We start from the raw sequence: 12,542 nt of genomic DNA on the forward strand, positions 1-12,542 counted from the left end.
GGAGTACCAAGAGGCGGGGAAGCCTTCAGGACTCTTCTAGTGCCCCTGGTTCCCGGAGCTGCTGATGCCTCCAGGGTGATTGGCAGCTCTTTGTTTCAGCCCCCCCTCACCCGCCTGCTGGCCCCCCCTACGACTCCCCCCTCCGTCCCTCCGCCCCGCGCTCCTGCTCTCTCCGCCTAGCCTTTCCCCTCCCAGCCGCCTGCCTGCCAGGGGTAGTGAGCCGGTTGAGCGGCATGGAGACGCAGGAACTTCGGGGGGCCCTGGCTCTTCTCCTCCTTTGCTCTTTCGCATCCGCTAGTCAGGATCTTCAGGGTAAGCCTGTCTCCATCCTTTTAGACTTCTCTCTGTCTCCTCCCTGTTTACCTCCAGCACAGGTAGCGGGGAGCGTGTGGGCAAGGGGAGAGGGGGAGAGTCCTGAAATTGAACCCCGGGAAGAATTACACTGCCCAGAGTTGGTGAAATTATGACCTGGTGGGGAGAAGTGGGCATCAGAGATTGTGCGAGCGGAGAATTGACCAGGATTAGGCATAAGGCCAGGGCCAAGAACTCAGGAGCTGGATGTTAGGGCTGCTTGGCTGGGTTGTTAGAGCATCCACAGGCACCCCAGGAGTCAGGGAGAGCAGCCTGAAAGTTGATGCGCTGGATGGATCCCTGGGCTTCCTTTCCCTTCTCCCTGGGCTCCTGGCTGCTGAAAGACAGGGTGGGGGTGGGGACTGAGAGGTCTGGGCTCTCCCGGAGGTCTGGTGGTGGGATGGGCTCGATGGGTGTGGGAGAGGTAGCTGGAGCAGATGACACAGGCGAAGATTCTTTACTGGCTGGAGGGGAAACCACAGATTGGCCAGGACACAGGAGGCAGAGGAGCTGGGTCTTACATTCCCTGGGTGTGGGGGAGCCCAGACAGTGGGAGGGTGGGAGTCCTCAGTGGGCAGCTGTTCTTATCCAGATAATCATGCTGAGTCCCCAGGATGGGAGGAGGTGGACCAGGGTGTGGAATGAGCCAGACCAGGCAGTGGAAAGAGAAGCTGCCTCCCAGTTCTGCGCTGTGGGCACCAGGTGCCACTTCTGCCTTGTACCAGCAGTGTCTCCCTTGCGCCACCTGGTGGGGGCATCTCAAGTTTGTGGGATGTTTTCTGTATTTCCAAGTGAGTCTCAGATCTGCAGGTTCCCAGAGGGAGGTAACAGGCAATAACGAAGGAAGGGAAGGCTCACTGCCTCTATCTGTCCTCTGATAGCAGAACGGTGGAGTTTTGAAGTGACTGACACTGCTTGGTGGTGTAGTGGTGGGTAACTAGGGATGCCTCACCCCTGAGGGCTCAGGGGAGAGGGCAGGCCTTAGCACTTGACTCCTTTTTTGACCTTGATAATCTCTGCCTGGCCAGTAATTGACCTGCTGACTGTGGGTGAGTCCCGGCAAATGGTTGCTGTGGCTGAGAAGATCCGGACAGCTCTACTCACTGTTGGGGACATCTACCTCTTGTCCACCTTCCGCCTTCCCCCTAAGCAGGGTGGCGTCCTCTTTGGCCTCTACTCTCGCCAAGACAACACGCGATGGCTGGAGGCCTCTGTTGTGGGCAAGATCAACAAAGGTGACTGGTGGGCATCTTCTTTCCTGCATCAGTGATCCCCTGAGCATTCTCCCTCATCCCCACATCAGGTGGCTCCTAATTCTCCTTGACCTCCTCTGGGGACCATGGTTCCATCAGGCTGTGGCCAGGCACCAAGAGACACAGTAGGGGGTATGGGGTGCATAGTAAATTAGGCGATCAGGTGCCTAAAGAGCAGGGTGAGGTCTGGTATTTATATACATGGGAGGTTGTATTTGGGGATGCCCAGAGGGAGGGTGAGACACCTCTGTGCCCCAGCAATGACAGAGATCCCTCAGATCCCTGGACAGTTCAGTGGGTACAGAACCAGCTGCCACCCTGGCGGAGGATAGACAGATATGATGCACTGAAGACTAAGAAAGTCCTTGTCTCTAAACCAATTTGAAAAACATTTATTTGTATACCTATTATGTGCAAAGTGTTGAGATACATAGCTGAACTAGGTAGGGATGGTAGCCCCAGAAATGTGGTATCCAGAAGAGTTGATCCAAGGCTCAACTGGGACACAGGGGATGGGGGGCAGTGCCGGTACTGACCTCCCCTCCTGGGCAGTACTGGTGCGGTACCAGCGGGAAGATGGCAAAGTCCACGCAGTGAACCTACAGCAAGCAGGCCTGGCTGATGGGCGCACACACACAGCTCTCCTGCGACTCCGAGGTCCTTCCCGACCCAGCCCTGGCTTGCAGCTCTACGTGGACTGCAAACTGGGTGACCAACATGCCGGCCTTCCAGCACTGGCCCCCATTCCTCCAGCAGAGGTCAATGGGCTGGAGATTAGGACTGGACAGAAGGCTTATTTGAGGATGCAGGTGAGCAGGGAGGATCCTCCGAGTTGTGTAGACACAGTTTGCCCCAGTGGGTGGAGGGGTTGGTAGATCCACTTTACCTGCTATCCCCCCTCCCACCAGGGCTTTGTGGAATCAATGAAAATTATTCTGGGAGGATCCATGGCCCGGGTAGGAGCCCTGAGTGAATGTCCATTCCAAGGGGATGAATCCATCCACAGTGCAGGTAACAGAGACTCCTGTTATTGGACCTTGGGTCCTGTGGTTTTTAGTGACTCTGTCCTTTTGATTTCCTTCCCCCTAACACCCATTCGGTTGACTCACCTATTCCTGGGACTTTTGGTCAAATCTTTTACCCTCGACTCCATGATCTCCTGTATGGGAGGTATGGGTCACCCAGCCTAGGCCAGAAAAGTACCATGATCCAAGAAAGGTCTGATTCTGAGGATTCCTGGGGGACAGTATGGAGAAAGGCATTTTCTTGGTCTTGGCCAAGATCCTTGTTTCAGGTTTTTGTAGCTCCTCTTGGCTGCTAGTACCTACTAGCTGTGTCCCTGGCATTGCCCATCTGCCTGGTCTCTATGACATACTCAGAGGCTCTTATCTAAGGAAAACCCACTTCACCCAGATATTTCAAAGGAAGAGCTCTTCAAGTGGCAGTTTGGGAAGGCAGAAATGGGATGTACTGGGGCCCTAGTCCTGCTTTGGGTGGCCTCTCACTGGGACCTGTTCTGCCACTACTATGCCTGGGAACCAGGAAACAAAAAAAATTTTTTTTTTTTTTTGTACTGGGGAATGAACCCAGGGATTCTTTAACCACTGAGCCACATCCCGAGCCCTTTTTAAATATTTTATTTAGAGACAATGTCTGAGTTGCTAAGTGCCTCACTAATCTGCCAAGGTTGGCTTTGAACTCAGTCCTCCTGCCTCAGCCTCCCAAGTTGCATTCCATCCTCCTGCCTCAGCCTCCCAAGTTGCTAGGATTATAGGCATGTGCCAACACCCCAGGGAGAATTTTGATTTTGACTTCCTATAAGGCAACTCCCCTTAAGAGGGGCCCTGGCCCAGTGGAAAGAGCTGGTATTGCTGGGGATGTGGTTGAGGTAGAGTTCTTGGCTAACATGTGAGGCCCTGAGTTCCATCCCTAGCATCCCAAAAGCCAGACAAAAACAAAAATTGGTGCTGCTTTCTAATCACCTCTGCCCTTCTGCTATGCAGTATCTCATCTTCATTCTGAGGCTTCAGCCCTGTTCCTCTCTTCCTTTCTCCTTCCCACCAGCCTGTCCCACTGACCATGTCGTCTTCTTCTCTCTAGTGGCCAATGCATTGCAATCCATTCTAGGTGAGTAGGCATGATGTGGTGGAAGGGGTGAGGGTGGGGAGGAGGCCCCAGGCCTTAGCAGCTGCCTGGAACCAAGTCCTCTTCAGTCAGGTGTGGGTGGGAAAAGGTAGGGAATGGGCAGCAGTAGCAGGAGCTGGCTTGTTGCTCTAGGAGGGTTCAGGGCTGGTGCCCCAGTTCTGAGCCTTTCCACACCCTGGGCCCTGACAGGGGAGCAGACTAAGGCGCTGGTCACCCAACTCACTCTCTTCAACCAGATCCTGGTGGAGCTGCGGGATGATATTCGAGACCAGGTTTGGGTGGGCCAGCCAGGGGTGCTACCAGTCCACGGGCGGGGTCGCAGATGCCAAGAGCTGACTCCTTCCCATTTTTTAGGTGAAGGAAATGTCTTTGATCCGAAACACCATCATGGAGTGTCAGGTGTGCGGTGAGTGGGAGAGCAGGGGAGGGCTCCAGATGGCACCACTACGCTGCCCACCTGTGGCTTTGGCTTCCCCTTCTAACGGTTTGACTGGTGCCCTCTGGGTAGCTCTGACTGTCCCTGCCTCCCAGGCTTCCATGAACAGCGTTCCCACTGCAGCCCCAACCCCTGCTTCCGAGGCGTGGACTGCATGGAAGTGTATGAGTATCCAGGCTACCGCTGTGGGCCCTGTCCCCCAGGCCTGCAAGGCAACGGCACCCACTGCGATGACATAAATGAGGTGGGGGAAGGCAGAGCCCACATGGGTGCAGATAATGGGGATGAGGGCAAAGGGGGAACTCAAGAAGCTGGGGAAATTTGGTAGGATGCAGACGAATCTGGCAACCATCAAAGAAGAGAGACGGGAGGCAGGCAGAAGACTGGCAGTGGGGTAGTGGAAGGGAGGTTTGAACAAAGAGTATGAGGAGCAGGCAGAGGCAGATCAGGAGGCTGCGGTGCAAATCAGGAGCACCATGAGAAGGGATGGGGAGAGCTGTGAAAGGGCGAGACCAGGAACAACGGTTCTAGGATCACAGGCAGGGGCCTTAGTTTCCCAGAGGGAAGCCTGATGTCTGCCTTTTGCCCCCAGTGTGCTTACGCTGACCCCTGTTTCCCGGGTTCCAGCTGCGTCAACACTGTGCCTGGCTTCCACTGTGAGGCCTGTCCTCGAGGGTACAAGGGCACCCGGGTGTCTGGTGTGGGCATTGACTATGCCCGGGCCAGTAAACAGGTCAGGATGAACATTGCACAGATAAGGGGTTTCTGGGTTGGACATGGGACCCTGGTGATAAATGGAATGAGGTTGGCTTTGTATTGGCTTTGGGTCTGGGCTTATTAATGCTCACAGATAAGGCCACACCAATGCCTTCTCCTGTATCTGTGGAGACCTACCCTTGGTCTGGTTCCACCCCAAATCTGCCCCTTCAGGTCTGCAATGACATTGATGAATGCAACGATGGTAACAATGGTGGCTGTGACCCAAACTCCATCTGCACCAACACTGTGGTGAGCTGAACGAATACCCTGTTTGGGGGTGTTGGTAGAAATGCATGACCCCCATCTTCAAATTTTCTGCTGCACTTCCTCCTTCCCTAGCGTACTACAGAGTAAGTGTTCACATGGACCCTACGACCTCTAACTAGCAGGGATCGCTAGCAAATTATTTAACCTTCTCAAGCGTCCTCATTTGAAAAATGGGGCTATTACCTATTTTGAAAGGTTGTCCTGAGAGCCTGAAGGAGAAACTGATTTTCCTGGTTGGCTGTGAGTGTGGGTGCTACACCCCGCAGGTAGGGCAGTACCCATTCAGGGCATCTGGTGGTCTCACCCTCTTTTCTGACTCTACTTCGCCACTCTTAGGGATCTTTCAGATGTGGTCCCTGCCGCCTGGGTTTCCTGGGCAACCAGACCCAGGGCTGCCTCCCAGCAAGGACGTGTCACAGCCCAGCCCACAGCCCCTGCCACATTCATGCTCACTGTCTCTTTGAACGAAATGGTGCAGTGTCCTGTCAGGTGGGCTTGGAACAAAAAAAAAAGGAACCTGGGGGAGCAGGCTAAACTAATGAACATGTTTAAGGTTGGGGGACTCCATGGGAAAGGGTGGTGGGTCTGGGCCCAGGAACTGGCTAGTGGAGAAAATAGGGCCTAGAGAGAGTGTGATGGGATGGGGTGTGGGAAGCCATCTCAAATTGCTAATTCCTGCTGTTTGTGTCACCCTAGTGTAATGTGGGCTGGGCAGGGAACGGGAACGTGTGTGGGCCTGACACAGACATTGATGGCTACCCGGACCAGGCGCTGCCCTGCATGGACAACAACAAACACTGCAAGCAGGTGCAGGGGGCCGGTGGACCAGTGTGGTGGGGAGCCGCAGGCTGGGTCAAGCCAGAACTCACTTGTCCTCTTCTTCCCCCTGAACTTTAGGACAACTGCCTTTTGACACCCAACTCTGGGCAAGAAGATGCTGATAATGATGGTGTGGGGGACCAGTGTGATGAAGATGCTGATGGGGATGGGATCAAGAATGTTGAGGTGCCTCCCCAGACTGTCCTACCCTTTCCAGCCTCTCTGCTCTCTTTCTCCTGTTCTGTTCTCTTTGGCTTCTCCTATAATCCTGCCCCTTAACAGTACTCTAAGAAGGGACCCAGAACTCCAAATTAAGGAGACCTAAACCTGCTTCCCAGGACAGGTGAACTATGTGGAGGTTGGGTGGGTGGGACTGCACCAAGCACTGTTGTAGGGTGATGATCTTAGACAAGGACCTAGGGACAAGGTGGGCTCGGGGAACCCGACCCTTCCCCTCTCATCTCTTTGACTAGGACAACTGCCGACTGTTTCCCAACAAGGACCAGCAGAACTCAGACACAGATTCATTTGGTGATGCCTGTGACAACTGCCCCAACGTTCCCAACAATGACCAGAAGGACACAGATGGCAATGGAGAAGGAGATGCTTGTGACAACGATGTGGATGGGGATGGTGCAGGCCTGGGGCTCAGGGGAAGGCTGGGAGTTTGGATAGAGGGACTGAGGCAGGGAAGCCAGGAAGTCTGTGAGAATTGAGGAGGCTTGCTGTGGGAGTTCGCCTGGGTGAGGGGAGATAACCAATGTATGGGGACAAAGCTCAGATCTTTCACCAACCTAGGAGAGAGTGAGACATGTTCTTGACAACTCTGTGCTTTCCCCCATGTCTTCCAGGCATCCCCAATGGATTGGACAATTGCCCGAAAGTACCCAACCCACTACAGACAGACAGGGATGAGGATGGGGTGGGAGATGCTTGTGACAGCTGCCCTGAAATGAGCAATCCTACCCAGGTACAGGGGAGAGGCGGGGTAAATAGTGGATGAAGCCTCTGCCCTTTGGATGGGAAGTGGGTCACCATCTTCAGAGTTATCAAGAGGAGATGGTGAGATCAGGTCTCTCTCTCAGACAGATGCAGACAGTGACCTGGTGGGAGATGTCTGTGACACCAATGAAGACAGGTGGGATCTTGGCCAAGAGACACACAGTCTTTCAGGGGATATTTTACTTTCTTCTAGCCCATTCTCAATACTTTCTATGGTTTAGCCTTCATTCTCTGTTCTCATAGTCTACCTTCCATTCCTACTGCTGGACCTTCACATTTGGCTGACTGCAAGGGGTCTGGATGGAGGGCAGGCTTGAGCATCCCCTAAGCAGAAGACAGGGAAAGGATGTATGTGTGGGGGGGACCTTTGACAGCCTTTATTTGGTGACTGTTCTTCTGAGCAGTGATGGGGATGGGCATCAGGATACCAAGGACAACTGCCCACAGTTGCCGAATAGCTCCCAGTTGGACTCAGACAATGATGGACTTGGAGATGAGTGTGATGGGGATGACGACAATGATGGTGTCCCAGATTATGTGCCTCCTGGTCCTGATAACTGTCGTCTGGTACCCAATCCCAATCAGAAAGACTCAGATGGTAAGGCTGGCTCCAAAGAGGGTTGGACTGGTTTGGACTTTGCTCAGGGGGAGGCTGCAAGCCCTGCAGTGGGGGAGTAAGGAAGGGTGGGTAGGAAGAAGTCAGGAATGCATGATCCAAGGGGTGACAGTTTGGTCATTGGCAATGTCCAGGCCTTCCTGAGCTCCTAGCCTTATCCACCCAGGCAATGGTGTTGGTGATGTATGTGAGGATGACTTTGACAATGATGCAGTAGTCGACCCCCTGGATGTGTGTCCTGAAAGTGCAGAGGTAACCCTCACAGACTTTCGAGCCTATCAGACCGTCGTCCTGGATCCTGAGGGTGATGCTCAGATCGACCCAAACTGGGTCGTCCTCAATCAGGTACTCACACTCAGGGCAATGGGCTGGGCAGGTACTGACAGGCCAGACCACCAGGTGGGGCCTAGGTTGGGCAGTATACCTGCATCAGGGCTTTTTTCTTTACTGAACAACTCCAGGGTATGGAAATCGTTCAGACCATGAACAGTGACCCTGGCCTGGCAGTTGGTATGTAAGGGGTCATCCAGTTCAATAATTTCCAAATGGAAGAATCCTTCAGGGGCAGAGAATGGGGGAGGAAAAGGATGGGGAGGATGGGCAAAGGCAACAGAGAAGGCAGTGTGGCAAGCTGGCCACCCATATTGCAGGCACCCCTTCCCACCCCCTCCTGCAGTGGGCGACTTTGCTGCCCCTGACCTTTACCCCGCCCCACCCCCACCCCAGGATACACAGCCTTCAATGGTGTGGACTTTGAAGGCACCTTCCATGTGAACACAGTGACTGACGATGACTACGCAGGTTTTCTCTTCAGTTACCAGGACAGTGGCCGGTTCTATGTGGTCATGTGGAAGCAGACAGAGCAGACCTATTGGCAGGCCACACCTTTCCGTGCCGTTGCCCAGCCCGGGCTGCAGCTCAAGGTATCCAGCTGCCCAGTTTCCCCAACCTAGGGCCCATTCCCAAAGCTCTCCCCTGCCAACCCCAGGGCCTCCCTGCTGCCTGACTGGGAATTCTCTTACCCAGAGGTCTGACCTGCAGGTCAGTTCTGTGGGCCCCCTTCCCACCTGTACTTACCAGCCTTGTGTTCCCTTCTCTCTGGTCCTGTGGTTGATCCATTGTCTTTGCCAATGACCCCCAGGCAGTGACATCAGTGTCTGGCCCAGGTGAGCACCTCCGGAATGCCCTCTGGCATACTGGTCATACCCCTGATCAGGTACGGCTGTTATGGACTGACCCACGAAATGTGGGCTGGCGTGACAAGACCTCCTACCGCTGGCAGCTGCTGCACCGGCCTCAAGTTGGTTATATTCGGTGAGGAGAGGGACTGAGACCATCCAGAGGACCCCAGGCTGAGGCCTTTCCTTCCCCTTTAGCTGGGACTCACCAGTGACCCCTCCTTTGCTCAATTCCTCCATGCCATGGGTAGAGACCACGGCCACTTCTTTCCAGTTCCCTTCTCGCCACAGACAGGAAATGTAGGCGGTGTTGGGCACATCATTCCTCCTCTGTGCCCCATTTCTCTTCTGTAAAACAAGAGCATTGAGCTAGATGCCCTGAGACCCCAGGCCAGTCTGTACAGGGGCCTATCACTTCTAACCCCCTAAGTGGTACAGCCCAGAACCTGCTTCATCAGCAGCTGACCTGGAAGGGATTTTGCAGAGGCCCAGACCTCACAGGCCTCTCATTTCAGCACTTTGTCCACAACTTTGCAGTTCCCTCCCACAAGTGTCCCTATTTGATGAGGACAACTTGGGAAGGGAGGGGAAATGGGTGTACTTAGAGGCTGAACTTTTCATAGTCAAGAGCTCAGAGTCCAGGGACCTGGGGTTGGTTCCCCTTTAAGGTGCCTAGTGCTGTGGGGCACCAGAGCTCGGGATAAAGGGGGGTTGACTAGAGCCTGGGAAGCGGGTGACTTCACCCCCCAGCCCATTGTGCTCATCGTCATGGCAACCCAATCCTCGCTTGGAATGTGGCTGGTGCTTTGAGATGCAAAAGGGGCTGGACAAAGAGCTAGGGGCCCCTGGCCTGAGAAAAGCACCCCCTTCCCTCCCTTTTCCTTTCCTCCCCTCCCTTCCCTCTCCAGCCTGGTGAGCTCAAGGAGGGGGGTGCTGGGATAAGCAGGGCCTGGGACTTGGAGGCACTGTACCCACTGGCACCTTAGCACCAATGGAAACCCCTATCCTGGACAGGGTGAAGCTCTATGAGGGTCCCCAGCTAGTGGCGGATTCTGGGGTGATCATTGACACATCCATGCGAGGGGGGCGTCTCGGTGTATTCTGCTTCTCCCAAGAAAACATCATTTGGTCCAATCTCCAGTATCGATGCAATGGTGAGACTCTAGACGGAGATCAATCTGACCCCTCACATGTCCTGGGAGAGCCACATTCTCTGACCTTACTTATTTCCCCTTCTTCAGACACAGTGCCCGAGGACTTTGAGCCATTCCGGAGGCAGCTGCTCCAGGGAAGGGTGTGAGGAGGTGGCCACCGGATTCCTGATTTTAGACTCTTTGGCCTGGGGTCCATCCTGGAGACTCTGAGGTCTAAACTACAGCCCCTCAGCCAAACATAGACCCTCCTCTGGCACCCATCAGTTCAGCCCCGTTGGGGTAGCAACCCCACTGTTTAGGGGTTGGGAAATTTTCAAGGGGTATTACTCAGGTACTAACCCCAGGAAAGATAACAGCAGATTGCCATAAAGTTCCAGTTGTTTTCTAAGCCAGTGCAATTGCTTGTTTTAGGGATTTTCCGGGATAGGGTGGGAATCAAGAAGGAACCTGAGGGGATAAGAAGAAAGCTGGCAGGCTAGAAGTTAAGAGATCTAGGGAAAGTTTGGCTGAATTTGGGGCGCGGGTGGAGAAGGTGCCAGATGGGGTTAAGTGAAGGATGAGGTGCTGTTTGGAGGATGGCTAAAGTCCTCCCAGCCCCACTTACTCACGGTGGCAGCGGCGACACTCCATTCTATCTTAGATCAGCCGGTATCGAGAGTCAGGAGGGCGGGGGCTGCCCCGCTTGAGGTGAGGGGGAGGCCGGGGGGCCGAGGGGGCCGGAGGCCGGGACGAGTGCAATATTGGCGGGGGAAATAACAACACTGCACCGCGTCCCGTCCCTCCCGCCCGCCCGGGGCCCGGGATCCCACTCCCTACAGCCTGAAGCCAGCCGGGCTCAAGGACTGGGGGCACTTTGGGGAGCTGGGTTCACCTTAGAAGCAGGCCAAAGACTTGGCGCCTCTAAGAGTGAAGGGGATGGTAAAAGGGAGGGGTGAAAGGAGAAGAGAAAACTGCGGTGCCCAGGAACGCCGCTTTCCGACGCCCGGGCGTTGCGCGCGCTCGCTCTTTAAATACGCAGACTGAGCGGCGCGGAGCAGTCACCATGGTGACGCGTGTCCCAGCAACCGAACTGAATGGCTGTTACCAAGCAACTCCGGAGTTGAGGTTTGGGGCCGCCCACCTAGATATTCGTACTTTCTCCGGCTGGTGGGGGGCCTTCCCCGCCTCCAGCCCGCGCGCGAGCGCGCGGACGTATGGTGCCCTGCGCCCGCCCACGGGCTACGGAGCTGCACAAAGCCGTGCCTTGGAGGCCAAGTAGCGCGGCGCGGAAGCCGTGGTCCCTCGCTTCCTGACTGGGCTTCCCTCCAGTCTCGCGCTGTACCGGAATGCTTTTAAAGTATTAGTTTCCAATCTGTATTTGTTGAGGCCAAGAATTATTTTCCCAATACAGTCGAAACTGCTTCTGTTGGCCTATACCACAAGCGGGAACCGCCGGATCCATCCCGATACCCTAAGACCACGTGCCGCTTTAGCCCTCAAATACCTCCCTTTCCCGCAAATATTTCTGGCTCTCAAAATACCTTTTGATTTTCCCAAATGACGCACTCTCAGGTATGGTTTTGTTCTCGAAACACATGCGTACCTGCACCACTCTGCTCCCCAAAGGGCAGTTGTGTCCCCAAATTCCATTCTGTCACTCCACCTACTCTACCTCCTAAACCCGCAAGTACCCTCACATAACCTGTCCTATGCCCCCTCCCACATTCCGATGTCCTCTCCCACATACCTCGACGCCCCTTTCACATACCTCAGGACCCCACCCGCTTAGTACCATTTCCTTCGACACCAACCCCCACGCGCCTGAGTCCCTCATCTGCTGCTACCAATCCCTCCATCGTAGGTTGCGTCCCTTCTTCTCCTTCCAAGGCATTGCTACTACTCGCCAGAGTCCAACCTCCCCATGGTCTCTCTGCCCCGGCTCGGTCTACATCGCCCAACCTCCTCTCCCCTGGGTCGGGGCCTCTCAGGACGCCAGGGTCGGCCACTAGAGGGCAGGAGCTCTCGGCTGCCGCTCAAAGTGGATACTGGAAATGAAGAACTTTAGGGTTCGGCAGAGCCCAGGTTTCGACCTTCTTTAAGTGGAAATTTCCCCCCTCCCCCTTCTCGGTAGAAAGCCAAGGAGGGAACCCAGGTGGCTGGAAAGTCCGGCCAGGGCAGGGACTGTGGGTTTCAGGGTAGAACCGTGTGTGGAATGGGACAGGGAGCGGTTATAAGGGTGGGGCTATTCCGGGAACTGGCGGGGGTAAGGGGGGGAGTCCCAAACTAGCACCTAGTTCGCTCCTTATTAAGCCCTCTTATTTCTTCTAAGCGCGTAGAGTGGGGTTTCAAAGGATCCAGGGAGGGTAGGGAAGTAGAGTGAGGGGAGGGAGGGGTGGGCTTCCTGGCCTTAAGGTCCAGTGCCTTCACTAGACCACTTTCTCTGCTCCCTTTCCTCACCTTAGCTGTTGTCCTGGGGCTAAAACTAGAACCAGAGGGCCTCACGTTCCCCAACTCCCCCCTCCACACACCTCCTGGAGTCAGGGAGTGGTGGCTAAGTGAAGGCTAGTTGGAGAACAAACAGGT

The 12,542-nt window shown here is 54.9% G+C and overlaps 1 protein-coding gene and 1 long non-coding RNA gene across 8 annotated transcripts; one reads left to right on the forward strand and one right to left on the reverse strand.

The window, feature by feature from the left end:
• The first annotated feature begins 186 nt into the window (after positions 1–186).
• On the forward strand, positions 187–10,375 carry Thbs3 (thrombospondin 3). 5 transcript variants are annotated; one of them, XM_047541619.1, is made up of 23 exons: positions 187–312; positions 1,380–1,586; positions 2,157–2,413; positions 2,513–2,615; positions 3,669–3,731; positions 3,939–4,021; positions 4,104–4,155; positions 4,281–4,429; positions 4,778–4,918; positions 5,116–5,193; positions 5,548–5,700; positions 5,908–6,018; positions 6,109–6,216; positions 6,504–6,663; positions 6,882–7,000; positions 7,116–7,168; positions 7,437–7,630; positions 7,815–7,993; positions 8,110–8,158; positions 8,375–8,571; positions 8,790–8,962; positions 9,841–9,980; positions 10,068–10,375. In XM_047541619.1, the coding sequence occupies exons 1-23, from the start codon at positions 234–236 to the stop codon at positions 10,124–10,126; spliced, it is 2,907 nt and encodes a 968-aa protein (XP_047397575.1). In that variant the 5' UTR covers positions 187–233; the 3' UTR covers positions 10,127–10,375. The 5 variants fall into 5 exon arrangements, with proteins under 5 accessions (XP_047397575.1, XP_047397585.1, XP_047397593.1 ...); XM_047541629.1 differs by having other exon boundaries at positions 3,705–3,731; XM_047541637.1 differs by lacking the exon at positions 3,939–4,021 and having other exon boundaries at positions 4,104–4,148.
• Positions 6,506–10,952, reverse strand: LOC124977824 (uncharacterized). 3 transcript variants are annotated; one of them, XR_007107269.1, is made up of 4 exons: positions 10,589–10,952; positions 10,320–10,427; positions 8,726–9,174; positions 6,506–7,693 (listed from the first exon to the last, which is right to left on the reverse strand). It is a non-coding gene; the product is annotated as an uncharacterized LOC124977824 (long non-coding RNA). The 3 variants fall into 3 exon arrangements; XR_007107267.1 differs by lacking the exon at positions 10,320–10,427; XR_007107264.1 differs by lacking the exon at positions 10,320–10,427 and having other exon boundaries at positions 10,585–10,952.
• Positions 10,953–12,542: the final 1,590 nt, after the last annotated feature.

This window comes from Sciurus carolinensis, chromosome 1 (assembly GCF_902686445.1).
Source record: "Sciurus carolinensis chromosome 1, mSciCar1.2, whole genome shotgun sequence".
Taxonomy (NCBI): domain Eukaryota; kingdom Metazoa; phylum Chordata; class Mammalia; order Rodentia; family Sciuridae; genus Sciurus; species Sciurus carolinensis.

Bases quoted from the DNA above. Each gene is read 5' to 3' on its own strand.
- Thbs3 (XM_047541619.1), top strand. From the start codon at position 234: ATGGAGACGCAGGAACTTCGGGGGGCCCTGGCTCTTCTCCTCCTTTGC. The intron at 2,616-3,668 runs GTAACAGAGACT...CCTTCCCACCAG, and splicing joins TGAATCCATCCACAGTGCAG to CCTGTCCCACTGACCATGTC. The intron at 9,981-10,067 runs GTGAGACTCTAG...CCCCTTCTTCAG, and splicing joins TCTCCAGTATCGATGCAATG to ACACAGTGCCCGAGGACTTT.